This window comes from Alligator mississippiensis, chromosome 3 (assembly GCF_030867095.1).
Source record: "Alligator mississippiensis isolate rAllMis1 chromosome 3, rAllMis1, whole genome shotgun sequence".
Classification (NCBI taxonomy): Eukaryota; Metazoa; Chordata; order Crocodylia; family Alligatoridae; genus Alligator; species Alligator mississippiensis.
This window is the reverse complement of record NC_081826.1, coordinates 81609147-81635555: the sequence shown is the minus strand read 5'-3', so window position 1 is coordinate 81635555 and position 26409 is coordinate 81609147. Positions and strand designations below refer to the sequence as shown.

The window sequence follows — 26409 nt, the reverse complement described above, 5'->3', positions numbered from 1 at the left end:
TCCACTCAGCTTCTCCAGTTCCCTGTTCTGGTCTCTTTGTCTAGCCAGTCCCAGCCAGAGTACCCTACTCTGGTGTCATCAGGCTGCCTGTCCAATCTGATCATTTCCCTCTTTGTCTTCTTTGTTCCTCTGCATTCAAATTGGACAATTTCCTTTTTCACAGTGCTCAGATACCAGCGGGGAGGTCATCGTGCAGACAGATAAGACATAACTGTCTGCTCTCAGTTCTGGTTTCTGGCCCCACCCCAGTCCAAGGCATCTGGGATCAGTAATTGTAGGGAAAAGCCCAGCTCTGTCTTCACAGCCCTCATCAAGAGCATACTCAGCTGCTTTGTGGGGATGGCACAGGCACAGTCTCAGTTCCAGCACAGGCTGAAACTTGCTTCATTGTTCTGTGAGGTTGCTGCATATTTTGTCTGGTTAGCATTAGAAGTTGTGAGAGACTGGAATATGCTTAGCAGTAGTGTAATTAAGAGTGGTGGGACACTAACCACAGATGTTGATTTAGAGAAAACACCAGAATGTTGAGCTCCCAGGGAGCCTGGTGCCCCAGAAACAGCTCTGTGTGCATGGGACTGCACTGTGGGGGAGCAGCCATGGTCAGTAAAAACTCTCTAGTGTTTGGAACACCCCGCCCCCCAGCCACACACACATACACCTAGAACAGCAAAGGGCATGCCACTGACACAGCCTCCATTTCAGATGTCATGTCTATACTCCAAAGCATAGGAGCATTAAAGCAATTCAAAAAAAGTTCACTAGGATTTATTTTCTTTTTTAGTACAGGTTTCCCTCATTTTATGTGGATTATGTATGTGTGATTTCGCTTTTGTGCGATGACCCTTTTTATACCAAAAAATTAATTGTATGCAAGGTAAATTCACTCTTGCTATCTGTGTAGTGGAAGCCCGCAGTCAGGTGCTTTGTGCGATGCATTGCAGGAGTTCCTCACACCAAAATATAGTCTCCCATGTGGATCCTCGCTTGTTGTCTGCGACACATGTTTCTATAGTTGCCATCCCCATTATGATAGTGCCCTGTGCTTGTGTGCACTGTTTGCTGTTGGTGAGCGCCAAAATTGTCTTGTAAAACTGGTAGAAATGAGTTTGGGGGTCAGTACAGTCAAGGTCTTGGAACATGTCCCTATGTGTTACATTGTAAAGTGGGTTCCCTTTATGCGAATTCGAGTTATGCACTGTTTTCCAGGAATGCATGTACAGCATAAAGCGAGGGAAACCTGTATTGTGAAACAATATACTTTTTCCCTACTCCAGGTGGGTTGTTGTTTGTTTTTGGGGGGGAGGGGACGGGGGTTCCTCAGCAATTGCTGAAATACTTTGGCTTAAACTTTACAAAAAATACTTAGCGTGAGGCACACAGGTTATGGAAAACTTCAAGCAAAATGTTAAAGTTTGCAAAGTTGTATGTAATTGAAAATGGAAAATGTTGAGTAATCTTATAATAAGGTGGCAGTGCTGCCTACAGTGACATAAATGCCAGAATATGTAATTTGCATTGTACTTACATTCTTGAAGGGGCTATTTTCTAGAAGCCTTTGAGAAACTCGGGAGCGCACAATTTGTCTTTTTGCTAATTGTGGTAAAGTGTGCTCATCACTGGGAACTCAGCTGGATCTAAGGACCGGTACAGAGAGGGGCTGTGATTCTTGCATGCTCTTCTCCCTCTCTGCACAAGGGCCAAGAAAAATGAAGCTTTTACTCTGTGTTCATATGTTTGTTTGTTTATATATGTTGAAGATGGAGAAAAATGTATTTTCTATGCATTTTTAAAGAAATGTATTTAGTGCAACTAAATCTGTTCCTTTTTAGATTCGATCAGATTTTGAAGATTTTGGTATGATAATTACATACAAAATTTCTGGCCCAGGAGTAACAGAACCACCTTATGGACTGTTTGTTATCAATAAGAGAACTGGAGAACTGAACATAACAGGAATAGTTGACCGAGAACAAACTCCAATGTTTTGGGTAAGTTTACTCAACAGACTATAATGTTCTCTTTTTTTTTTATACAAGCACTTTCTTCTCATTTTTTCAAGTTAATGCCACTGCTTTGTTTTAATGTCTCTAGATTTCTCAATTGCAAAATGAAAATTAACAGTCTAAAACTATGTAGAGATATCCATATTCCTGTTTATTTCTGTATTATTGCAGCTTAAAGGTCAGGCATTCGATGAAAGTGGTCACGAGTTGGAAAATGCACTAGACCTCAGAATTAAAGTTTTAGATATAAATGACAACTTTCCAGTGTTTTCCCAGGAAATTTTTGTTGGCTCTGTGGAAGAGTTAAGTGAAGTAGGTAAGATACTATTTATCTAACTGTTAGCATATTAAGTAATGTTGCTGTGTGGTCACTGACTCATCCTCCCAATACATTTTTCTAACTGCTTTGTCTACTTTTCACCATTTCTAAACTAGAGAAATGGCAACACCTCTGTTTGATTTTATTTATTTCCTGAAGAAAAGAAGACAAGAAAATATACATAAGAACAATGTTTAGTGACAGTTAAGATTGCTGCAGAATACAACCTACCAAGTCAAAAATGTGAAAAGCAGTCAAATGGGAATAAAGGTCATGTATTTGTTGCCTACAGCTCTGCTGATAGCACAGTTAACACTGCATGAATCTCCATATCTGCCTCCATTGGACATCAAAAAGTAACATGGCCATGAGCTTCATTAGTCTGCAGTGTAGTGCATCATAACCATAACAGAGACCCCTGGTGTTATAATATTAAACATCAGCTTGCTATTCACATCCATACATTTGGGGAGTAATTCTACTTTAACACTGCTTAAGTCAGCAATCTATGTAGGGACTCTGTAATCAATAATGTTAGATAGTAAGCCTCATTGATTGATCCAATTGTGGAAAAGATGCTAAATAGTGTTGAAAAAAATGAGAAAGTAGCTTCCTCAGTTTTAAATAAAGCAAATTGCTGACCTCATGTCAGTTTTGCTTATTCAAGTCTGGCACATTAAAATTTGGGCTATAGAAGGGCCCAGTGCAGTGTGACTGGTGAATTGGGTGAGCAGTTGTAGAACACGTAAGCAGATAGAGTCCATGTGTGCCTGTGAATACTGCAAGTGGACTTCTCATTGAGTTTTGCTGAGCCCAGCATATGCATAGCGACAAGTGGGTGCTTGGTGATGAGTTTGAGGCATCCAGTAGCCACTAAGGAGGGGTGTGCAGGGATTCCACTTTCTCTGTCTCAGTAGTAAAAGCGGATTCCATACCACCTTTCCTGTTTCAGTTCATCATGCAAGGCCTCTTTACATGGGATTTCTCAGGAGCTTAGGGAATAATATATTTTGTTCTGGCTGAATATGGAGTGATCCAAAGCCCACTGAAGTCAGGGGCAGTCTTTCTGTTGATGTTGGTGGGCTTTAGTCTTTAGATCCGGCTCTGTGGGAAAAGTGCTGAAAAGGAAGGTTAGGGATAAACAGGCCAATTAATCCTTTATACTCATGGGCAAATCAAGGATTTTAAAAAGGAGAGTACAGGACCAGCAACTGGTGCTTTAGGATCAGGGATGCAGCCACCCCAAGAAGTTTCCCCATCCCTCCCCCAACTGGAGCGGGCAGACCATGCAACAAGGGACTTTTTTTTTTTTTTTTTTTAAAGTCCCCAAAGCAGGTAGGAGTCTTCTCTTTGCCCCCTGCAGCCCCTGGTCCCTTCCACTGCTGCTGTCCCCACCTGAGCCCAGTTAGATGTGTAAACGGGCAGCTTTGATGCTCCTCCTGCCCTAGGTCAGTTAGGGACAGCAGCGGTGGGAGGTTGGAGAGGAGAAGAGGGGAGGTTCTACACAATGTGGAGGGGGAAGGAGGTGCTGGAGGTGGGGGTTACCTGCTTCAGGGTCTTAGAAAAAGTTTCATAGTTGGTAGGGTCAGAAGGGACCTGAGCAGAACATCAAGTCTGACCCCCTGCCATAGACAGAAAGAATGCTGGGGTCAAACAACCCTGGCAAGGTGTCTATCTAGCCTCCTTTTGAAGACCCCCAGGGTAGGAGCGAGCACCACTTCCCTTGGAAGTTGATCCCAGATCCTAGCCGCCCTGACTGTGAAGTAGTGCCTCCTGATTCATAGATGTTAGATTCATTCATAGATGTTAGGGCCGGAAGGGACCTCAATAGATCATCGAGTCCGACCCCCAAATATATCTAGCCTGAATCTACTGTCCACCAATTTTTGGCCATTATTCCTTGTTACTCCCGGTAGCGCTCGGGGGAACAGGGACTCTCCCACTGCTTGCTGGTCCCCCTTGGTCAGTTTATATACGGCCATCAGATCCCCTCTCGGCCTTCTCTTGTGAAGGCTGAACAGGTTCAGGTCCCGTAGCCTCCCCTCATAGTGCCTGCCTTGCTGCCCCCGATCATGCAAGTGGCCCTCCTCTGACCCCTCCCAATGCTGTCCACATCCCTCCTGAAGGGCAGCACCCAGAACTGGATGCAGTACTCCAACTGCAGCCTGACCAATGTCGCATAGAGGAAGAGGATCACCTCCTTGGACCTGCTTGCGATGCATTTATGGCTGCATGACAAGGTGTGGTTAGCCTTCCTGACCACGTCCCCACATAGTCAGCCCACGTTCATCTTGCAGCCAATAATGACTCCAAGATCCCTTTCTGCCTCTGTGCTGACGAGAAGGGAGTTCCCCAGCCTGTAGATGTGCTGCTGGTTCTTCCTCCCTGGGTATAGTACCCTGCAGTTGTCAGTATTGAAACCCATCCTGTTCTCATCCACCCACCCTTGTAACCTGTCCAGATCTAATTGCAGCCTGTCCTTCTCCTCTAGTGTGCCCACTTCTCCCCACATCTTAGTGTCATCTGCGAATTTGAACAAGGTGCTTTTCACCCCCTCGTCCAAGTCGCTGATGAAGATGTTGAACAGTGCAGGCCCGAGGACCGAGCCCTGGGGGACCTCACTGCCCACATCCCTCCAGGTTCAAAATGACCCATCCACCACCACTCTCTGGGTGCAGCCCTCCAACCAATTAGCGACGTATCTGACGGTGTAAGCATTGACACCACAGTCACCTAATTTTTTAATGAGAGTGGGGTGAGAGACAGTGTCGAAGGCCTTCCTAAAGACGAGAAAGACTATGTCCACTGTGACACCTACGTCTAAGGATTTTGTGACCTGGTTGTAGTTGCTGCTCCTGCAGCACAGTGTGAAAGGCAGGGGGGTATAACCATATCACTGCACTTTCTCTGGATCTGCATACTATTTATGCTGTATCCATCCCTGATGGGGAGCAGAGCTGACCCAAACAGGGTGCAGGTCCAGGCCCTGCCCCCACTCCAATCCCATAAGCTCCAGACCTGAAGAAGCTGCCACTGCCATCAGCAGCATTGGCAGCAGGGGGAGTAGCGAGCAGCTGGATGCGGAGCTGCCTCTCCACCTAGTCTATGGGGCCTCCAAAGTATGAGGCCCGGGGCAGTATGGGGCCTGGGGGGGGGTGTCAGGATTCATTGACCCCCCTCTCTCCTTTCCCCCCAGGGACAACCTTGATGGGCAGATTGTGAAAGAAATCACTGAGCATCCAGTTCTGTGAGGGACTATATTCCTTCAGCTCTCACTGAGCTTAATAAGATCATTAGTTGATTGATACTTCTGAAAATCAAGCAGGATTTAGGAAAAATCAAATATGGCTTTAGAAGCTTTATTTCAACTCAGATATGCCTTTTTCAAGAGCCTGGGCTTTTGTTGCTACAGCTAGAAGAGCATCTGCATTATCTGTTATTGACATAATTTAGTCTGTTGCCATCAGAGGGCAAGGATGCATATACATTTCATTACAACACAGCAAGTGGTGTTCTAAGGACTATTTCTGTAAAGTAATGCTGTTTAGGTTGGCAGGTATGGAAAACGGCATGAGGCTGGCATGAAGGAACTTTCCTGTTTCTATTTTCTATCTTTTTATTAAATTATATCCATACAGTTTCTATCAGAATGTTTGTAATAATCGTCGGCATATTAGTCAATCCATCTTTACCAGTGTGTTGAGTTCAGTAGGTTGAGCCTGTTATATATTAGTTCACTGAACATACACTCTTAAGACATATTGGTGAATATTCTCCAACTCCACTAACTAAATGTGTAATGAGCGGTACAATAAAAAATAGTTCACTGGGATTGAAAACACACTCTTTCATGTTATATAAATTATATTTACCAATATATGAGGAGAGGCAATGTAAATCAATATTTTCATTTAATTCCCAGGTACACTTGTGATGAAAATAAATGCAACAGATGCAGATGATCCAACCACTCCAAATGCCAAGATTGCCTTTAAGATTGTTCAAGATGCTAGTCAGCCCCTTCCATTCCACATTAACAAAGCTACTGGTGAGGTTACAGCATGGTTAAGCCTTGACAGAGAGGTAAACTACAATCTCATATTGATTCTGTCTCGTTCTGCTAACGCTGTTTCCATTTCTCTTCCCCTACTGTTTCATCATCCTCTTCATTAGAGGCTCATGTTGAGACTGGTAACTCCACTGCCCATCTGAGACTGAATGCACAGGCCTTTTCATGGCTTATCTTAATATCCTCCTTTGTGCTGGCTAGTGCATTTTATTGGGGAGAAGGAGTTTGGCAATGCTCACCCTTTACACCCTAAGTAATGACTTGTTGGCCACTTTTCTGCCGTATAAGTATTATTATCCACTATAAGAGTAGTATTTGTGGGCAAGTAATGTGTCTCCTTACTTTATTGTATAAATGTATGATAAAGCTGACAGGGATCATGATCTGGTTCTGTGAAACTAACAGTATACTGCGCTGCCTCTAGATTTTCTGGCCCTGTATAAAAACTAAGATGCAAATGGTCACTGGCAGAGTTCTATAACATCTCCCTTTTAAAAGTTGTATGTTACAAATTAACAACCTTATTTAACTTACTTATATGTGATGTTACTTAGTCTTACTAGCCGATAGATGGTGGTATCTTCAGACATATTTCCTTTTGAGCATCCTCATAACCCCCAGCTAGCATTTTTGAATAGGGATGAAAATGGTTAAACAATTTATATTTATACCATTTACTGTTTAATATTTACCATTTAGTGATCTCTGGCCCCAACCCTTTCCATTTGTCTTCATCATTCACCCAGTTTTGTGTGGGCCCCAGGCTGCTGGTGGGGTGCTGTGGGTAGGGCATGGCAGATGCAGCTGAGCCACGAAGGGATGCTGCCCAGCTGAGGAGCCATGACTTCCCTTTGACTCCATGAGTAGAGGCTGGGGCACAGTAGGGTGGCACAGCAGGGATCCTGGAGGAAGCGTTAGGGCTGCAGTAGTGGGCTTCCAGGTTGGAACTGCTGCACCGTTGCCCTTCAGGAACTCCCTGCGGCTACACTCACCACGCAAAGGGCTGGCAACAACCCTTCAGCCCTAGCATCGCCTGCTCCAGCAGCCATGGCAGCTCCTCAGGCCAAGCCAGCCATACACTCAGCCCTGCCTCAGGGCCGAGGCAGGCTCCACGCGGCCCTAGCATCACAGGCAGGAGGGGAAGGTCGCCCCACTGGGACCAGACCTCCCCTTCACCTGGGGCAAGTTGAGGAGCATCTAGTAGCATGCAGGAACCTTCCATGTCTGGGCCACAGCAGCACACATGCAGCGGGAGGCACAGGGAACCTGTTGCTCTGCATGGGCCCCTCTGCTTCAGAGGAGCTGTGCAGACTCACTGTGTGGCCAGAAGTCTCACTGCTATGGCAGGAAAGCCCAGTCTGACTCCTGTGGAGGGCCCAGCACCTCCCTTCCTCCCCATAGCGGTGGAATCTGGGCACAGGAGAGGTCTGCAGATCAATCCCCTTCCTGTGGGAGTGAGAGGAAGCCAGAGCTCTGCAGCTGGGCAGCGTCCCTTAGTGTCTCAGCTGTGCTTACCACCCTCTGCCCTTGGCTCCCACCAGCCAGACTGCTGCCTGCACACTGCCAGGCATATGGTGAAGACATCTGGGCCTGGGATCATTCCTGCCCAAGGTCACTAAACTACTATGAGCTATCAATTAAGTGTTTAATTGATATAATTGTAGAAGGTTAAACATATAGTTTTAAAAACAATATTTACATCCCTATTCTGGAGATGGGGGGGTTTAACACCCAAGTGTATCAGAAAGGACTGAACCATGGAGTAACCCTAGTTGATCATAAGAGTGGTACCCTTTGAAGTAAAAGCTTTACCAATTAAACTACTAATGAATTAGGCAACTTACTATGAACAAAGCAAGTCCACAGTCCATTCCTGAGCTCAAGACTCTAATGGACCAATTCAGACATCAGGATGATTTACGTTTAATGGAATTTAATACTAATTGAACAGATTGTCAGTCATCCCTTTTAGAGTAGTGATCACCACGTAGCAGCAGAAAGAATACAGTAAAGGGGGAAAAAACATGTAAATTAGTATCTGATTTCTGTATAGATTTAAAAAATTGTTTGCATGTCACACAGGAAAAAAGTAGCTACCATTTGACTGTAGAAGCAAAAGACCGGGATGGAGCTGGAAATGCTCAACAGTGCACTGCCCAGATCAAGATTGTAGATGTTAATGACAATCTGCCTGTCCTTGAAAAGGAGGTGGTAGGTATATTTGTTAAATGATTTGCATGCATTTCTGTCTGGCAATAGAAAGTTTAATATTGCATTATGTGTAAAATATTATTTCTGTCATAAAAAAACAGTATAGACAATATTTTGAAAGGCATATAATATCATTTTACAACAGTATGAAGGAAGTGTTGAAGAAAATACAGCAAACATGGAAGTTATGCGAATAAAAGTGTTCGACAGAGATGAAGAATTCTCCGATAATTGGCTGGCAAACTTTACAATTACCTCTGGAAATGAAGGTGGTTATTTCCATATAGAAACAGATACCCAGACAAATGAAGGAATTGTGATGCTTATAAAAGTAAGTGTATTCTTCAGATTCTGTTTAAATATTAGAAAAAATTACCTTGCCTACTAGTTTATACTTAAGCTGATTGAATTCTATCAGAACGTGAACAGCAAATAATCTACACAAAGAACTTTCTTCCCTTTATAAATTGTACCTACCTTATGCAGATAGCATTAAAATAAAGGAAATTCTGTTCCCTTTCAGTTTAAGAGGCCTCTCTTTCTATCCTTGGCCCTGCCATTTACTCTCTTTGGGTGTGTCCAGACAAGCACACATGTGCAAGTCCCTAGGAACAAAGACAGCAGCACACAGTTGTACTGGTGCTTCTTCTCTCCAGGGAACACCCACACACATGCACTGTGGTGTGCGGCAAGTTGTCTTGGGTGGGGTAGGTGAAGCTGGGCTGGCCCCAGCAACCTAACCTGGGGTCCTGGAGACCTCTGGGACTGCAGCTGTGGTAATCCAGCAGCAGGGAGCCTGGCCAGCAGCCGAAGTGTGGCTCCAGGTGGCCCGGCTCTGTTTTGGGGCATCACACACTGCCTTCACATGTGCCACCCTGCTTGTTTTAGGGGTGGGGGGGTGTTTTTTTTATCAGGTGCTGCCAGGTTCAAACCCCCTCTCCTCAACCCCCCCCATGCTGCAAGTTAGTAGCTTGGAGAATGCCTAAATGCATGGCATGTGCAGATGAGCCTGTGGGTGCCACATACCAAACATGCACGCTTGTTTGGACGCTTCCTTTAAGTCCTCAGGAAAATTATTTAGGACCTGATCTTTGCAAGCTGCTGAGAAACCTCAGTTCCCTTTAAGTTTGAAATAAACTAAGAATGCTTAGCCTCAGGCCTTGTATCATCCTGTACTTTCATTTTTCCATCTATGAATTTGGAGTAGAAATGCTTAACTGCTTTTATGGAGTGATTCAAGGTTGACAGATAAAGTGCATTCTCAGCACTGATTTTAATAAATTGATTAAAATGAAAATTGAAAACTAGACTATATGAAACCTATGTAAAGTCAATATGCTCCAATATCTACTGTGATGCAGGTGAGTGAAATTCAAGCCTTGAAATAAGGAAAGAGTGTTCTCTTCGAATCTTAAAGGAAAGAGCTGAAGACTTCTTCACCAAATTTTTAATGTTATCAGTACAAAGATTCTTACCCTGTATGCTATGTTTCAGGATAGTGTGTGTGTGTGTGTGTAAAATACACTGATAAGTTAATGAGTATTCTTTTTTCTTTTTTTCAACCTGGCTCCCCTTTCACCAATACAATATTAATGCATGTTAAACAAAGAAAAAGGTTTTAAAGAATGAATCATTAATGGTGTGGCAAATCCCGTGTTTATTCAGTTGGTGAAGCTTTGTTTCCTTTCTGTACTTCTAGGAGATCAATTATGAGGAATTGCAGAATATAAAAATGAGCATTGTTGTTACAAATAAAGCAGAATTTCACAAATCAATTAAAAATAGCTACAAAGCAAAATCGATTCCAATCAATATTAAAGTAAAAAATGTACCAGAAGGCCCTGTATTCAAGCCCAACACGTTGACTATTGAAGCAAATGAGACTATGAGCATAAACCAGATTATTGCAACATATCGAGCCTATGATGAAGACACAGGAAAAATAGCACAACATATCAAGTAAGAATCTTATTTGGATTAGCGACCAATCCTTTCTAAAGTATGTTTTCTGAGATTTTTGCATATATAGTATAGATATTATGTTGCAAGTTGTAGGGTCTCAACTTTGATAGATATGTAGCATTATTACCATGTAAACAAGGTGATAATTTATAGAGAAGGACCTACAAAATTCACGAGCACATGATTTTCAGAGAGAACATGAAATTGGGTGGGCTTCATGAAAAACAGTGGGATCCATGAATTTGTCAGGCTCGCAGGAAAAATAAATAAATAAATAAAACTTACCAGCAAGCAGAGAAAAGGGTGGGCAGCCATGCATCTTTGGAGCATGGGAGACAAGGGAGAGGGCTGGAGTGGGGTTGCTTACAACAGGATGGGTGCAAGCTGCTCTGCACCGTAGCCCTGAGCCGCCTGTGGCAAGCAGCCAGGGGGCTGCACCAGGGTCTGTGGAGCCCTGGTCCAGCTTGTTACATGCAGGAAGCCACAGATGGAAGTGCCTGGTACAGCTGGCCTGGAACCATCGTGCAGCTGCCTGCAGCCTCCACACCTCGTGCTGCAAGCAGCCCCACCCTCACTCTATCCCCCTCTCCCTTTTTCCCTTCCTTCCAGGTTCTCCAAAACTGCAGGGCTTCCTGCCCTTTTCTCTGTTTGCCAGTAAGGTTGGGGGTTTTTTGGCAGTGAGCCCACCACTGGAAACCATGGCTTAATTTCCTTGATTAAACCCAAGGAAGCCATTAATCCATTAATTAATTAATGGCTTCCCCAGGCTTAATCAGGGTAATTAAGCCACAGTTTTGGGCCATGTGGCAATCTATAGGGAAGGGCAGGACTATCAAGGTCCCTCAGCCAATCAGAGATGAAGGGGGGACCCCACCACACTCAACCCACAAAAATGGCAGTCAGCCCTGGGATTTGCCTGCGAAATCAGCCAGCCATCTTGAGTCCGATAGACCCCTATCTATAAGATCTTATCTAGAATGTGTGGGGTTACCTCCAGAATATTTATTTGTTTTAGTTTATATGGGAACACATGAGTATCCCTTCTGATATTTACTAGTGAATCCAATTGCTAAAACTTTTCCTAGAGATGCTGTTGCATGATGCTTGTTTACTTAGGAAAAAATATGTAGCAGTTGTGGGGAAAATGAAGATACAGTGATGTAGAGTAAATTTTAAACTGATTTTGTATGCCTTGTTCATGTGTATAATATCTATAATTATGTTTATTTTTATCATATTTTTAAACAGGTATGCCAAAAGCAATGATATATATAATTGGTTCAACATAAATTCTGCTACAGCTGAAATCACACTTATTAAAGTACCTGATTATGAGTTGCTTTCCACAGTCAATGGTACCTATGTTGTCACTGTACTGGCCATAACTGATGGTGAGTTGTGAGGCTTTTCTTTTCATATCATATGCATTTAGAAATCTTTTTTTCACAAACTGTGCATTGCTTAACTTGGGGCCAGATCCACAGTGGCAAGCTAGGTGCCTGAGCTCGGGAACTTGGATACAATTTAGCAGAGAGCAGATTTAGACTGGATATTAGGAAGAACTTCTTCACAGTTCGAGTGGCCAAGGTCTGGAATGGGCTCCCAAGGGAGGTGATGCTCTCACCTACCCTGGGTGTCTTCAAGAGGAGGTTAGATAGGCATCTAGCTGGGGTCATCTAGACCCAGCACTCTGTCCTGCCTGTGCAGGGGGTCGGACTCGATGATCTATTGAGGTCCCTTCCGACCCTAACATCTATGAATTTAGGCACCCCACTCCAAAAAAAAAAAAAAAAAAAAAAAGGGCAATCCAAAATACTCCCTCTTGAATAAGCTACAGAACTTAAGTGCCTACATTCATTTTGTCCTTACTTTTTGGACTGTATAGATGCTTAGCTTCTTGATCCAGTAAGTGCTAACCTCCCACATACCAACAGCATTGCTCTTAGTACAAATCACAGCAGGCGTGGTAGGACCCTACCTATATTATAATCTAATGGTTAGAAGGTACTACAGAAAGTTGGATACCTGGCTTCTAGGCTCTACTTGTCTACCACTTCCCAGGATAGTACCCTAGGCACCAGCACTTCTGCACATAAATGGACAAAGACGGGATTCTGCAACCCTGCCCCTCACAACTGTCTATACTGGGGGCTGTTCTGAATTAGTCCAGAATCCAGGAAGTGTACAAGTGTTTAAAGCCATCTTTAGAGATGCAGCAATATATTGGTTTCATATTGGATTGGCACCAATAAATGGAAAATTAACATTATTGGCAATTGGCTTTTTTTCGCCATTGTAGCCGATAATGTCACTGATAAATGCCATGTGCATGCACACAGCTACAGCATGCACACAGCCAGAAACATACCCTGGCATCTTAGAGAGCAGCATCTGGCCGGTACATCTGTGGGGGGGAAGGGGTATGGGGGAGGGATGGGGTGGAGGAGGCAGATCAAGGCCATCATGGTGAAGGAGGGAGTGGGGCAGGGGCAGGCGCTGCCCAGCCAGGGTGGTGAATGTGACCCTGCTGGGAGCAGGACGGAACTGTAGGGGGGCTGTCTCCCACTGCACACACCCCCTGGGGAGGTATGGGGGGCATGTGCTCCCCGCCCCCCGCCAAGATTTGTGCATGGGATGAGGGCAGGCTGCCCGCTCTAGGCTGGGGGGCTGCACTGGCCTCTTCCTGGCAGGTGGGCTGGGCAAGGGCTGCCCTCAGGTCAGGTGGATGTGGGGCAGGCAGTAGGAGCACTGGTCGGGGTGACTACAGGGTGGGCTGTAGCCAGCCCTCAGCACCACCACCACTGTCCTCCCTGAAGCATTGCCCCAGTCCAGCCCCCCTGCACAGTCCCTGGCCCAAAACCTACAGTGGGCAGCCTGCCCCTGCCCCACACACAAGTCTAGGGAGCCACTTGCCCCCCATGCCAGCTCCAGGGTTGTATGCGGTGGCAGGGAGCTGTGCCCCTCCCCACCCCTCTGTGCTCCCCAGACAAGCTGCCTGCAGCTCTGTCCCACTCGCAGTGGGGTCGCATTCACCTCCCTGGATGGGCAGCGCCTGCCCCACTTTCTCCCTCATCATCAGGGCCTTGATCTACCCTTCTCCGCCCCACAGACTTACCTGCAGGAGGATACTTTCCAAGCTGCTGGGCTGCATATCAGTTATCAGATCAGTATCAGATGATATGCCTGATTAATAATCGGCCATTGGTATCAGCCAAAAAAATCTTTATCAGTGCCCCCCTAGCCAGCTTAATCCTCTCTTCTCTGGACTGTCAGTTCTTTGTCTCTAATGGATCCAGCACAGACTCATCCAAAAATTGTAGTGGTACTATAGAATTTATTTTTTAATATGCATTTTGATTCTAAACTATTCTACAAGAGAAGAGAAAGAAATGCTTTTGTCCAGAGCCAGTATATTAGGAACAGTCCTTGTCAGTGGGGAAATTCATAATCCCTGAGTACTAAAAGTTAGCAGAATTTATCAAATCCACTAGAACTTTATATGGTTTGAGTTACTAAGCCAAAGGAGCCCTCACAGTTGTGAAATGTATGTTTAATATTCTCGCTTAGCATTTTGTTTGCTTCTATATCATAATTCTTTTTAATTCAATTTCAGTAAAGCTTTGTTATCTGGCACCCATGGGGAATGGGGGGTGCTGAATAACAAAATATGCCAGTTAATTGAGAGGCCTCTTTGGGCCACCACTTCTCCCGCTGTGTCCAGGGCATCATGGCCCCTCCTGTGGCATCGCTGACCCTCCCATCGCATTGCCGCCCCTCCCGCGGGCCCTGAGGGACAGGGAGGCAGGCCCCACGCAGCCTGCTATGCCCCGAGCTGCGCAGGCTGCTTAGCCCCGGACTGTGGGGGCTTGGAGAAACTGGAAGTGCCACAGTGGGCACTTTACCTTACAAGCCAGCATGCCAGTTAATAAAACATGCCAGCTTGTAAGGTGCCAGTTAACGGAGCTTTTACTGTACTTATTTTATAAAATGTGCCTTATTATAGTTGTGCTTTGAAATTTATATTACTAATTTGTAATATAACTTGTAAAAACCAAAATTAATTTTTTACATTTAATATTTTCAGGTTTTGTTAAGAAAACAGCCACTGGTACCATTGTTCTTCAGGTTAAAGATGACAATGATAATTGTCCTACTATTGTGAATCCAGAGCAAACTGTGTGTTCAAATATACAGTTCATCAATGTTACAGCTGTAGATAGAGATGCTTATCCAAATAGTTCCCCCTTCACTTTTAGTGTCATTGATGAACCTGAAGGAATGGTAAACAAATGGGTGATTGGATCCATAAATGGTAAGAAAGTGTCACTTTGAGTTATGTTTTCCTAAAATGTTGGCTACCATGTTGAATCTAGTCAGTTCTGTATTCCAGGGGTTTGCCTCAGCTAAAAAAGTACCCAGTGTCTACTGTGTCACACACGAAGGACTAGAATTTTGAAGTTTGGTTCCATTCTCTGTTCTCTCCAATGGCTGCAGAATGCAGGATTCATGGAATAAGACCAATTCCCTCGCCTTTGTTAAGTGATCATACCAGGCAGAGTCACTTTGTATGACAAGTGAGCACTTGAGAATGATGTTGGGATTCAGCCCTCAAGAAGGGATCTTGTGAAGAGAAAGTTCCTTTTTATGTTACTGAACTTGGAGTTGTAGCCTTGCAGCAGGAGATGCCGTTGTCCTTTGTGTGCAAAGCAGCTCAGTTAATAATGTAACTATGGAAAAGCAAAATGCCAGATTGCTAGTTCCCCAAGATTCTCCAGTGTTGTAGAAAAAGGGGGTGACCACCAAAGCAATGGCATTGAGTAGCAGTCCTACCTCCCACAATATACTGGTGACATGACATTTGCACTCTGATTTGGATAAGCACCCACCCATCAGCAATTTTGTGGGATTGTTATTGCACAGTAGAATGAGCAGGATGAGCCCCCCTTAATTACACTTTGCCATCCCTGCAGCTGCTTTGAGGACATGCTCCAGATAGAAGAGAGCTCTCATTACCAAACTTTTTGGGCACCTATTACATCCTGGGGAATTAAGCAATTTATGTGCTCATGGAATTTTGCATATAAAAAGTGTGACCGTGCATAACTGCACAATTTTACATAATTTAACCACAGCAGGTTCTGTACCTCCACCTCCATAATGTGGAGGCACAGAGCTGTGTGACTAGACAGCAGGGTAAGTGGGGAGAGGAGCTCCTGCCTGCAGGGGGGGAGAGGGTTGTGGTTGGGTATGGGCTGCATGCCATCAGACCGGGCTGGTTGGATCTGTGCTTCCATGTGGGGCTTCCAGCACTCCAGCAGGAAACCTCATGTAGAGGTGTGGAGCCCATCTGGCCTGATGGCACATGACTCAGTGCCTCCATTTGCGATGTCCCACTGGAAGCCCCACATGGAGGGCCAGCAGCTGTGATCTGGGCAGGCGGAGCCTGGCTGTAGCTGGCCAGGCTCCAGTTTTGGGTGGTGCACATTGCTGTCACATGTTACCCCACTTTTCTTTGTGTTTTTTTGTTTTGTTTTTTTTTACATTGGGATCTCCTAGCTTAAACCCCCCCACCCCCAGCGCTGCTGATTTGCAGTGCAGCCAATGCATGCATGTGCAGCACATGTGGTTTGCAGCACCACAGACAGGTCTGCAGTGCAGCAAACTGCACTTGCACATTCATCTGGACGCACCCCATATGTTTTTGCTGAAGCTATTTAAGGTCAGTTCTCCTGTACTGATTAGGGTTTTTTTTTGTCTTAGTAAGGATTTTGTTTTCACTTCAGTAAGTGAAGAAACAAATTCTGATATTCCCCTGCTCATATTTTATTTTACTCCTTATATTTCTCTTTACAATTTCTTTATTTCTCCAAAGAAACTAGCATTCAGCTGGTGCCACAAAATTTAAAACCTGGCAAGAGTGAAGTTCAGCTTTTAGTGCAAGATCATCAAGGATTCAGCTGTCCTGAAAAACAAATCCTTAAACTGAGCATTTGTACATGTGTGGAGGGTGGCAGCTGCCGGGATGCACTAATTGGTTCATCAGTTGTACTGGGACCTGGAGCAATTGCACTAATAATTTTGGCACTTTTATTATTGTTGCGTAAGTATTTATTTTGCATTTCTAACCGTTGAATGCATGCTCTGTATCAAGTCCACATATAATAAGCAGAGTTTTTATTCCCTTAGATTCATAGATGTTAGGGTCAGAAGGGACCTCAATAGATCATCGAGTCCGACCCCCTGCATAAGTAGGAAAGAGTGCTGGGTCTAGATGACCCCAGCTAGATGCTCATCTAACCTCCTCCTTTTGAAGACCCCCAGGGTAGGGGAGAGCACCACCTCCCTTGGGAGCCCGTTCCAGACCTTGGCCACTCGAACCGTGAAGAAGTTCTTCCTAATGTCCAATCTAAATCTGCTCTCTGCTACCTTGTGGCCATTGTTTCTTGTAACCGCCAGGGGCGCCTTGGTGAATAAATACTCACCAATTCCCTTCTGTGCCCCCGTGATGAACTTAAAGGCAGCCACAAGGTCGCCTCTCAACCTTCTCTTGCGGAGGCTGAAAAGGTCCAGTTTCTCTAGTCTCTCCTCGTAGGGCTTGGTCTGCAGGCCCTTGACCATATGAGTTGCCCTTCTCTGGACCCTCTCCAGGTTATCCGCATCCTTCTTGAAGTGTGGCGCCCAGAATTGCACGCAGTACTCCAACTGCGGTCTGACCAGCGCCCGATAGAGGGGAAGTATCACCTCCCTGGACCTATTCGTCATGCATCTGCTGATGCATGATAAAGTGCCATTGGCTTTTCTGATGGCTTCGTCACACTGCCGGCTCATGTTCATCTTGGAGTCCACTAGGACTCCAAGATCCCTTTCCACCTCTGTGCCACCCAGCAGGTCATTCCCTAGGCTGTAGGTGTGCTGGACATTTTTCCTCCCTAGGTGCAGCACTTTGCATTTCTCCTTGTTGAACTGCATTCTGTTGTTTTCTGCCCACTTGTCCGACCTATCCAGGTCTGCCTGTAGCTGTTCCCTGCCCTCCGGCGTGTCCACTTCTCCCCATAGCTTTGTGTCATCTGCAAACTTGGACAGAGTACATTTGACTCCCTCGTCCAAGTCACTGATGAAGACATTAAAGAGTATCGGTCCAAGGACCTTCCATCCCTTCCATTTTTATTAAATCATGGATTGTCTTTCTGGCACCTGTTGGGTTTCTTTGTGAAACCTGATAACCCTTGACACCCAGCAACTGCACCTTCAGGCATGCCACACCGTGCTATGTGCTTTCTATACCAGAAGCAGAGTAACTGCACCTGCATTGCTCTTTGGTTGGACTGATTTCCAGTATTGAGTGACAAAGTTAGCTGAATTGTGCAAGCTCACTTGCACCATCCGCATCCACGGTGCTACCTCGAAGTAGCTACAGTACTTCCAGTGTAAGTCAGCCCAGGCGTACAGCAAAACATTAGGGCTGTGCGAAGCTTTGGTCCCTGATTCAATTCAGCGGAGATTCAGCCCAATTCAGTGGCCAAATCTCCAAATCCAAATAAAATCAGGGGACCTTTTAATCTCTCTCCACATCTAATCAGAACCCTCTGAATTGATTTGGAGAGATTCAGTGATTCAGACATAGACACCGCTTTAAATGTTTTTTCTACATACCTCAAGGTACCAGGCAGCTTATCAATGCTGCGATGGTGGGGCAGAGGGAGCTTCCCACTGGAGCACTTGACGCTCCCCAGCATGCTCAGCAGTGGACCTAGAAGCAGACCAGAAGCACTTCTGGTATACTTCCGGGTCCGCCAGAGAGCTTGCAGGGGGGGCTCCCACGCCCCCCAGCTCAGCAACTGGTGCCTCCTGGGTCTGGGGGACACCTGGGGTCCTCCTGCAGCTGAGTGCTGAGCCAGGGAGTCATGGGGAGTGGGGGCCCCTGTGCACTCCATGGCAGACCGGGAAGTGGACCAGAAGTACTTCCAGTCCATTTCTGGGTTCGCCGCCAAGCACATGGAGGCCCCTCCACCATGCTACTGTGGGACGCTCCATCCACCCCAGCATAACAGAGTTCACAAGCTGCACCTGGTACCTCGAGGTATGTAGAAAAAACATTTAAAGCTGTGTCTATGGCCAAATTGCTGATTCAGAGAATCAGCGTCGCATCTTCAGATTCGGCTGAATCGAATCAGGGACTGTAATCCAAATCAACACATTGAATCACTGTCCCTGATTCGGGCCGAATTGGAGCCAAATACGGCCCATTTCACACACCCCTACAAAACATCCTTCAGGGCATTGCTATTAAGTATAGACTTATCCTAAATTACTGACTTTTGGCATTAAAGGCTGATCCTGAAATTGAGGGCTTATTGTGCCATTCAGCAGGAAAGAACAATTAACTCTAGTTCAACAACTGTTGAACTTATTAAATACATGTAGGATAGGACTGCAATCTCTGTACCTGTATCTGGTACTTATCTCCTCCTTGCCTCACCTCATGTGATTCAAAGTAGTTTAGACTTTGTTAGGGCTCATTTTCAAAGACAAAAGAACTGCTTTTTCTCCTGAAACACTAAGTCTGGACTGTATACAATAACCAAAAAAATGAGTGGCCCCCACCCAATGTATTTATCATTTCCAAATACCTTATGGGTGATAACTTTAGCCCATTAAAGTCTGGCAAAATTCTTATTAATGTCATTTGAGCCAGGATTTGAACCTGCATTACAAGTGTTATGTATAACAATTACATTTTGTGTATGATACATTGACAAATGATTTAAGCATCCACAAATCTGTAGTTTGAGTCACTGATTCACCACCAGATTCTTCTGACTCAGTTAAAAAAAAAATGGCACCTTTCCTTCCTCTCCTCATTTGTGCCCCCTCACTGAAGTCTAAATTACTTTTCCTTGCTCTGCCATGAGATAGCCAAGATATTATACATGCTGCACTAAAGTGTAGGCAAAATGGCATGGAATCTTCTGCAGCAAGTGTGTCAAAGAACTTGCCTGTGATACTGCCCCTTGGTCTGGAGTGCAACATGCAGTGCGTGCTGGATTGGCCCTATACACAGAGCTCAGGATGTGCGGCAACTCCCCCTAGCTGGCCACGGACCCAAACTGAATACAGGCCTCCCCACTCAGTCCAGAACACATTCCGCACATGGGGCTTACACGGGCTGGTCCAGGTCTTGCACTGCACACAGCACCTCCTAGCACCATTCCAGGATGGGCACCGCATACAGCAGGGGTCCTGGACCAGCTGGAGGAGGCACTGTATGTGTGCATCCTGGACCGGCCCTGTACTGGTGTGGCTCAGTCTCAGACTGAGCATGTGCTGGATCTAGTATGAAAAGTGCAGAGGGATAAATCTGTGAGCCCAGTACAGCCTGCAAGGCTAGCTGTGCACCATTCATCTGGCACATGGACTGACCCTGTACCACTCACCTGGCCCATAGGGTCAGATGAGTTTCAGACTCTTGTTCTAAAGTGACAGTAGGCCTACAGTCTAGGCTGCATTGTGCAGTTTAGCTTGCTAGCTTTTAAATGAACTAGGTCAGGTATCAGTCCTGCCACACCAGCGCAGATCTCTGCTTAGACTAATTTACCTTGCTTCTTGGCAGGTCAAGTTAGCCCATGTGGAGCTCTGTGCTGCCACAGCTAGACTGACACAGGTACTGAGCTAGCTTATGTACAGATAGCTCAGATATTTATTCAACGTTGCTTCAGTTTACAGTGCCCACGTGTGCAAGGAGTGGCTAGATGGTGTGCATATCAAATTAGCTGTTTAATAGCAGAAAATTAAGCTGCGCATTTTGAAATGAGGTGATGATATTTAGGACTTAGTTCAGTGGGATTACATCTGTATTCCAATATATGAACATTAATGGATCAAAACCGTCATCATTTCTGCATTCTATTCTAGAAAGTCTTTGCTGGATCCCTAGGGAACATGCATTTATCCATTTTACATATGCTTTTTTTCAACTTAATTGAAGACAGATTTTTTAAGTTCATTCCCAAAAACTTTAATGTTACTTTTAATATGATGCGAGTCCCACTTATATCACAATTAATGATATATTATGTTCTGCAGTTGTGCCACTCTTATTGTTGCTCTGCCATGGGAGAGCAGGTCCTAAAGGATTCACAGCAATACCTGACAGTAGTGAAGAGATGCTGCGGAAATGGAACAGTGAAGGAGCAGCACCTGAAGATAAGGTATGTTTGCCTGTGCCCGTTTTCAGTTTTCTTTCTTTTGAACTTAAGTATTTTAATTTCTCACTCAGTATGTCTCTTAGATTATGAGTTACAATTTCAAAACAGCCCAGGGATGTAGTCGCACATTACCAGTAAATAAAATTGATTGTGTTAAAATTACTAGAAGATGTTTCGCTAAATCCCATATGCAGTTCTGGAAAATTTGGTCATGTGTTTTAAATTGCTAAGGGAAGAAAAATAATCAAGCAAATGGTAATGATATCTTTCTGAGTAAGACATGAGGAAGGAGGCCTGGGATAAATATTGTTGCTTGAAGAACTGTATCAAAAAGGGTTACATATTTGCATTCGCAGGAGAGAGTATTCATTTTCAATTGGGGGGGGGGGGGTATGTAAATACAGCAAAAAATCTTGGAAAGATGAGCTTTCTAACAGATTAACTTAAAGTCAAAGGGCCATATCCAAGTTCCCAGTACTCCCCTTTACTGTGTGGTCTAGAAGCGAGGTAATATTGTAATCAAACAAAAGTAGCTGGAAAGAATCTGAAGGGAAGTAGAACAAGGGGTTCTTGGTATGTTTTGGCCTTTCTGCAACTCTGCAAAGCCCAGTGCCAACTACAAGGCTGTGGCTGGATGGGAAAGTGCAGGGTTGCCAGGCTGTCATTAACACAGATACGTTTTCCTTTGACACTGGTGGATATGTAGGTGGAAGTCGGCAGGACATTGGCTTTTGCTTTGTCTGGTTCCCTCTTGACAGAAGGTGCCAGCCCTCTGGGGAGTGGCAGGGCGGGGGGGGGGGGGGGGGGGGGGGGGGGGGGGAGAGCCAGATTGCCATAAAGGGAGGACAGGGCCAGGGAAAACCTAGCCAGCAGATATGATCTGTTGCTGGGGAAGCTGCTGTCACAAGAGCATCTGGGGAAAATTATACCAGATGAACTCATTGTCCTCCATCCCTATTGGTTTTAACCTGGGAGGGTACAGTATATCCATACACTGGCTCTTGTTAACTTCCTTTGTTATATAGTCATAAAGGCTGCACCCTCTTTTATGGGGCACTTTGCTTTTTGCAACAGCACATGTAAATGCAGATCAAACAGCGACCTAAACTGCCACTCTCCTGGGCTCCACCCAGCCCAACTGCTTGCTGGCAGAACACAGCGAATTAATACCTCCCTCACATTCTAATTAATTTTTGTTTCAGGCAGTCTTAAACCTTGTTGCACCCATTGCAACAAACAGCACAGCACTAAACATGGGCAGTGGAGCTGGAGCAGCGATGAGTGCAGGGGCTGCTGCTGCTGGAGGAGGCAGTTCCACATCCAACATGAGAGAGCATTACAGTGGCATTAACATGGGTGATGGGAAATGGGAGGAGCAGAGACATCTTCTTTCAGCTGCTGGTTATGGAGCCATGGCTGCTGGAGGCACTGGAATCATGGCAGCCAGAGGGGCTGAAGCCATGGCAGCTGGCAGAACCATGAAAATGGCATCTGGGGAGTCCATGGCAATGAGAGCTGGAGAGTTCATGGCAACAGGAGCTGGAGGGACCTTGAATGAAGAGTTTTTGAGAGAGTACTTCAATGATGTAAGAGTCTGATTTAAGAATAACAGTATATGGACATTCACTTTTTAATGAAAAGAAAAGTGAATCTTGTGTTTATTAGGAGAATATCCACTTAGGGGAATATCCATTTAGGGTACTTCAGAGTTAATATATTTTATGGAGATTGGGTTTTTGTATCTCTGTGGGCATGAATACATGTGACGCTAACTGCACAGTAGGCTAATAGTGTTGCACAATAAAGGTGCTGGTCAAAAATCATGCTAATACACTACTGCGCAGTATCATTAGGCTACTGAACAGTAAGCATCACTAAAAATCTGTGTGCTAGCACTACTGTGCAGTAGTGTGAGTTCCTGCACATTGGTTTAGTACTTGGTTAACCAAGTACTAAACTTAATGTGCAGTAACCACGGCGCATTAATGAATGTATAGACGCACCCTGTTTAGTATGTAATTGAGTAATCAGTTGCGTGTCACATTAGAAGGAGCAGTAGTAGCATTACCTCCTTCCATGCCTACCTCACAAGTCACATGGGGTTAGACATGGGCAGAGTGGCTGTGAAGGTGGTGGGAGGGGATAATTATTTGGTGAATCCTGATAGAGCTTTGGACCAGGAGAGATACCAGGCAACTCTGTCATCAGAATTAGGCAGTTGTACATGTGCTTAGCAGGAGAAATTTAAGTGCTGAGGACATGTCAAAATCTGAAACTCTGTATGTTTGTTTCTTGTATTTTAGAAAGCCTGCTCCTTTGCTGAAGAAGATGAAGTTCAACCAGCAAAAGACTGTCTCCTACTTTACTCTCAGGAAGAGGCAGGCTCCTCTCATGGTTCTATTGGCTGTTGCAGCTTCATTGAGAACGACTTGGATGACCATTTTCTGGATGATTTAGGAGATAAATTTAAGATCCTAGCGGATATATGCATGGGCAGCATTCAGCACACTCCTCAGGTGGTGCAAGACAGAAAATCTAGTCCAGCAGTGAATGCATCAGGCTTACGTCTTAATGATGCATTGCCACACCTCTTAGATCAACAAAACGCGTTCAGTTCAGAGCAGACGTATGCTTCAGACGGTAGCTTCCAACTACATGACCCTGTGCCAAGGGTTAGTGGCTTGGGTTCAGAAGCTTTCACTCAGAAGACAGTCACTGAAACATCATATGAGTCCAGGCCTGGTCCGCAATACATCACACCTGTTCCTGATCCAGTAGCTAACAGAAATGTTAGAGTGACAGAAACATCCTATGCTGCTGGCCCCACTGTGCAACCCACCACAGTAATGCTCGATCATCCATTTGATGAGAGTGTTGTGGTGACAGAAAGAGTACTTGCACCTGCTTCCCATATGCAAGGCATGATAGAAGTCCCTAATTTGCCCCATGAAAACAATATTGTGGTAACAGAAAGGCTGATCAAGTCAGATGGCACAATGCCTGGAGTCCTCCAAGTTCAAGACTTCCCAGATTCACAGTATGTTGTTGTGAGAGAGAGAGAGAGGCTGCTTGTACCTAGTTCAGAACTCAAGGGCTCTTTAAGCATTCCCAGTTTCTCAGAAGGACAAAATGTGGTGGTGTCTGAAAGGGTACTCACACCCTCCTCAGGTCTACAAGCTAGCTACACAATGCCAATTGAGGTTTCAGGGATACAAAGTGCAGTTTCTGGAGTTGGAAGCCAGGAGCATGTACTAATCTCTGATCATCTGCTTAACCACAGAGGGTTAAATTCAGAGGGGACATTTCCCTCCAGTTCTCCTCTAAGCAAGACCTCCAAGGTCACAAAATATAGCACTGTACAGTATACCCATTCATAAACTACTTATCTTTCAGATTAGGATATCTACTAGGCACCATTTACATCTCTACCATAAACGCTTAACCAGTTTGAAGTTTTAGTGGCTGGAGGCAGGTTCCGGTCCTTTTAAACATGAGATGATGTTTCTCTCAATGGTTTCTGTAAGTAAGGATTATGACTCCAGGGAAAAAAAAGTATCCAGCCTAAGCAATAATGCTTTCAACATGGGCAACTAAATGCATGCTCCTACTCATTTTCTCCTAATAATTTGGTGTGAAGGTTTCTAATAGTTCAGTGTGAAGGCACTCCCTTTTCCTTCCATGGTTTGTGAGCTGTAGATGTAAATCCAGAGATTGAGGTGCTGATTGCTGCTGCTCATATTTATGTTGTTTAAGATATCTAGACTCTAGATTCATAAGTTCAGGCAGGAGAGTGACTCCAGAGGCAAAACAGTGAAGATACAGATTAAAATACTTGCCACCTAGAGTTTGATCATCTTTCATTGAAATCAATGCCCAAACTCCTATTGACTTCAATGCTGTATACATGAGGCCTTGATTATGTGTGGTGGAAAACTGTAGATGCTAACTACAGGAATTACAATGAATTGTTTTTTCTTAATGTATCAATGATGAAATTAGAAAAAATACTCAAAAAAGAAAAGAACTATAATATTTAGGGGATATACATGTACATGTAGGTATACACCTATGTAAAAATATAAATATATTTTTTTTTAACAGTCTAGCAGCTGAAGTAGATTTTGCTAAAAATTTAAAGTATAGGTCATTATGAAAGGCCAAACTCTTCCTAATGCTTTTTGCAACTCTGGACAAAGAAAATATACTAACAAGTTTTTTTGTTTAATTACACATTCATATAGAGGGAATAGTGCTGGCTCAGCTTTGAAAGCAAAAATTAAGTATGTGGTTTTGTTTGTGGAAATGGGGCCTTTGGGCATGTCTATGCATGCACTTTAATGCACATTAGTCTATTTTAATGTACTTTAAAGTGACACTAAAAAACCTGTGCTTTTTAGTTAATATGCACTAGAATATGCTAATGCACATTAAAGCATCACTAAAAACTGTGCTCATGAGTTAATGCACATTAAGATCAAGTAATGTGCATTTCCTAGTAGCTCACAATGGAGGTACTAGATGTAATGTGCATCAACTAAAGTGCATTAATGCACGTGTAGACACTCCCTTAAATTGCAGACAGGACTTGAGGGATTCTGCTTAATATTTTCAGTTTCCCTCCATTTCTAATTATGCAGTTACATTGCTTTGTATTTCAATATTACCTTCTGGCTGAGATTTCTGGTTAGAGATGGATTTTATATTTTATTTGATATGGGGAAAAATATAAAAAGCTTATGGAAAGCAATTAAAAACAAGTATATTTTATATAGTCTTTAAATTGTAAAAAAAAAAGCAAGAATTCGGGCTCCATATTCAGCAGGATGTATTTAAGTAAGTGAGTAGTTTTATGCAAGTCAGTTGATTTATCTACCTGCCTAACTTAAGTACCTTATTGAATCAGAGTCTACAGCTCTGTGTTTAGTTTTGAAGTTCATGGCATAATCCTGCATTTAAATCTAAACGTGAATTTTAACTGAATAACTGCTCTTTTTCACTAGAGCTTGGGGGAATGGATTTGTACTATGACCGGTTTGTAGTGTATTTAGGTATTTTTATGAAACTTCAATAAAGGAAGACAGATAAGTCTTTCTCATTATTTCTGTAGCTTAAAGTACAGTCTTCAGAGACAAAAATGGTGACTTTTTATCAACATGTTATAAATTACTTCCAGAAGTAGTAACTAAGGCTGGGATTTTTCAAAGAAACCCATAAGAACACCTCGCTCTAGTTGCAATGCAGTGAAAGATACATGTCCTATACACATAAGGCTTTGAAAAAGTCTCACTCTACCTAGTTATTAAACTGTTACTTAGTTTTTGTACAGCCTCATTATTCGCAGCCTATGAAATGCAGCAGGAAGACCAACATTGATTTTAATGGGTTTTAGTAAGTGACGGGAGTCTGGATAGTCCTAAGAAATGGGGGGGGGGGGGTGCATGCACCAATACAAGGCCTTAAATGCCTCTACACTAATGTTTGTAGCATAGGAAATAAGCAGGAGAAACTCGCCCCCCGGATAGCTAGTAGAAACCCAGACATAGTAGGGCTCACAGAAACCTGCTGGGATTCATCCCATGACTGGGCAGTGAACATTAGGGGCTACAGACTATACAGGCGGGATAGAACGGGGAGGAAAGG

General features: G+C 44.3%; 1 protein-coding gene across 2 annotated transcripts in view; it reads left to right on the top strand.

The window, feature by feature from the left end:
- Positions 1–25854, top strand: part of LOC102574094 (desmoglein-2) — a 42927-nt gene extending 17073 nt beyond the window's left edge. For both annotated transcript variants that reach the window (XM_014606779.3, XM_019498695.2), the window contains exons 4-15: positions 1830–1988; positions 2175–2319; positions 6245–6405; positions 8474–8602; positions 8748–8933; positions 10302–10561; positions 11813–11955; positions 14649–14876; positions 16437–16664; positions 20648–20772; positions 21972–22355; positions 23073–25854. In XM_014606779.3, coding sequence (XP_014462265.2) covers positions 1830–1988; positions 2175–2319; positions 6245–6405; positions 8474–8602; positions 8748–8933; positions 10302–10561; positions 11813–11955; positions 14649–14876; positions 16437–16664; positions 20648–20772; positions 21972–22355; positions 23073–24146 — 3222 coding nt within the window. In that variant the 3' untranslated portion in view covers positions 24147–25854. The remainder of the gene's footprint in view (positions 1–1829; positions 1989–2174; positions 2320–6244; positions 6406–8473; positions 8603–8747; positions 8934–10301; positions 10562–11812; positions 11956–14648; positions 14877–16436; positions 16665–20647; positions 20773–21971; positions 22356–23072) is intronic.
- The last annotated feature ends 555 nt before the right edge of the window (positions 25855–26409 follow it).